Source organism: Eimeria mitis, genomic scaffold, assembly GCF_000499745.2.
Source record: "Eimeria mitis Houghton genomic scaffold, Emh_scaff839, whole genome shotgun sequence".
Taxonomy (NCBI): Eukaryota; Apicomplexa; class Conoidasida; order Eucoccidiorida; family Eimeriidae; genus Eimeria; species Eimeria mitis.
In genome coordinates this window covers 501-1,362 of record NW_013576171.1, presented here as the reverse complement: position 1 = coordinate 1,362, position 862 = coordinate 501, and the positions used below count along the sequence as shown (strand labels likewise).

At 42.9% G+C, this 862-nt stretch overlaps 1 protein-coding gene across 1 annotated transcript in view; it reads left to right on the top strand.

The window, feature by feature from the left end:
* EMH_0023460 (uncharacterized protein) overlaps nt 1-486 on the top strand; it is a gene marked incomplete at both ends in the record, with an annotated part of 4,846 nt that extends 4,360 nt beyond the window's left edge. The window contains one exon of the mRNA XM_013502138.1: nt 257-486. Within this exon, the coding sequence (XP_013357592.1) occupies nt 257-486 (230 nt within the window). The remainder of the gene's footprint in view (nt 1-256) is intronic.
* Between the last annotated feature and the right edge of the window lie 376 nt (nt 487-862).

Sequence of the window (862 nt, the reverse complement as noted above, 5' to 3'; positions counted from 1 at the left end):
ATGATATTCTGCTGCATCTGCTGCTGCTGCTGCTGCTGCTGCTGCTGCTGCTGCTGCTGCTGCTGCTGCTGCTGTTTTTTCATTTGCTGCTGTATATCTGTTGCTGTTTTATTTGTTGCTGTATCTCCATCTGCTGCTACTTGTGCTGCTGCTGCTGCTGTCTCTGCTGTTGCTGCTGTTACCGCCACCGCTACCGCTACTGCTCCTGCTGCTGCTGCTGCTGCTGCTGCTGCTTCTGCTGCTGCTGCTGCTGCAGATACTACAACCGGGAGATATGGTGTGGGTGCACGACTACCACTTGATGCTGTTGCCGAAGTTACTAAGAGACAGATACAGCAACAACAACCCCACCAGCAGCAGCAGCAGCAACAGCAGCAGCAGCAGCAGCAGCAGCAGCAGTGGTACGAATACAAACGCAACAACAAACAACAGCAGCAACATAGATATATTGATAGGTTGGTTTTTACATACTCCTTTTCCTTCTAGTGAGCTTTTTCGTTTATTACCTTATAGGGTTGAGCTATTGACGGGTCTATTAAGCGCTAATTTATTAGGGTTTCATGTTGAGTCTTATAAACATCATTTCTTCTCTGCATGCATGCAAACTTTGGGGCTGGAAATCACACAAAGAGGAGTTCTTGCTGCTCCTGTTGGGGGAGTCTATGCGAGGTGTATATCTATACCTATCGGCATAGACAGCGATGAGTTCATCAATAGAGCTACTTCTATACAAGTGCAACAAGCTGCAGCAAAGCTCAGAAAAGAAATGGGAAATAGAAGGGTAAAATAAAAAAATATATAAAATAAAAAAAAAAAAAAAAAAAAAAAAAAAAAAAAAAAAAAAAAAATTTTTTTTTTTTTT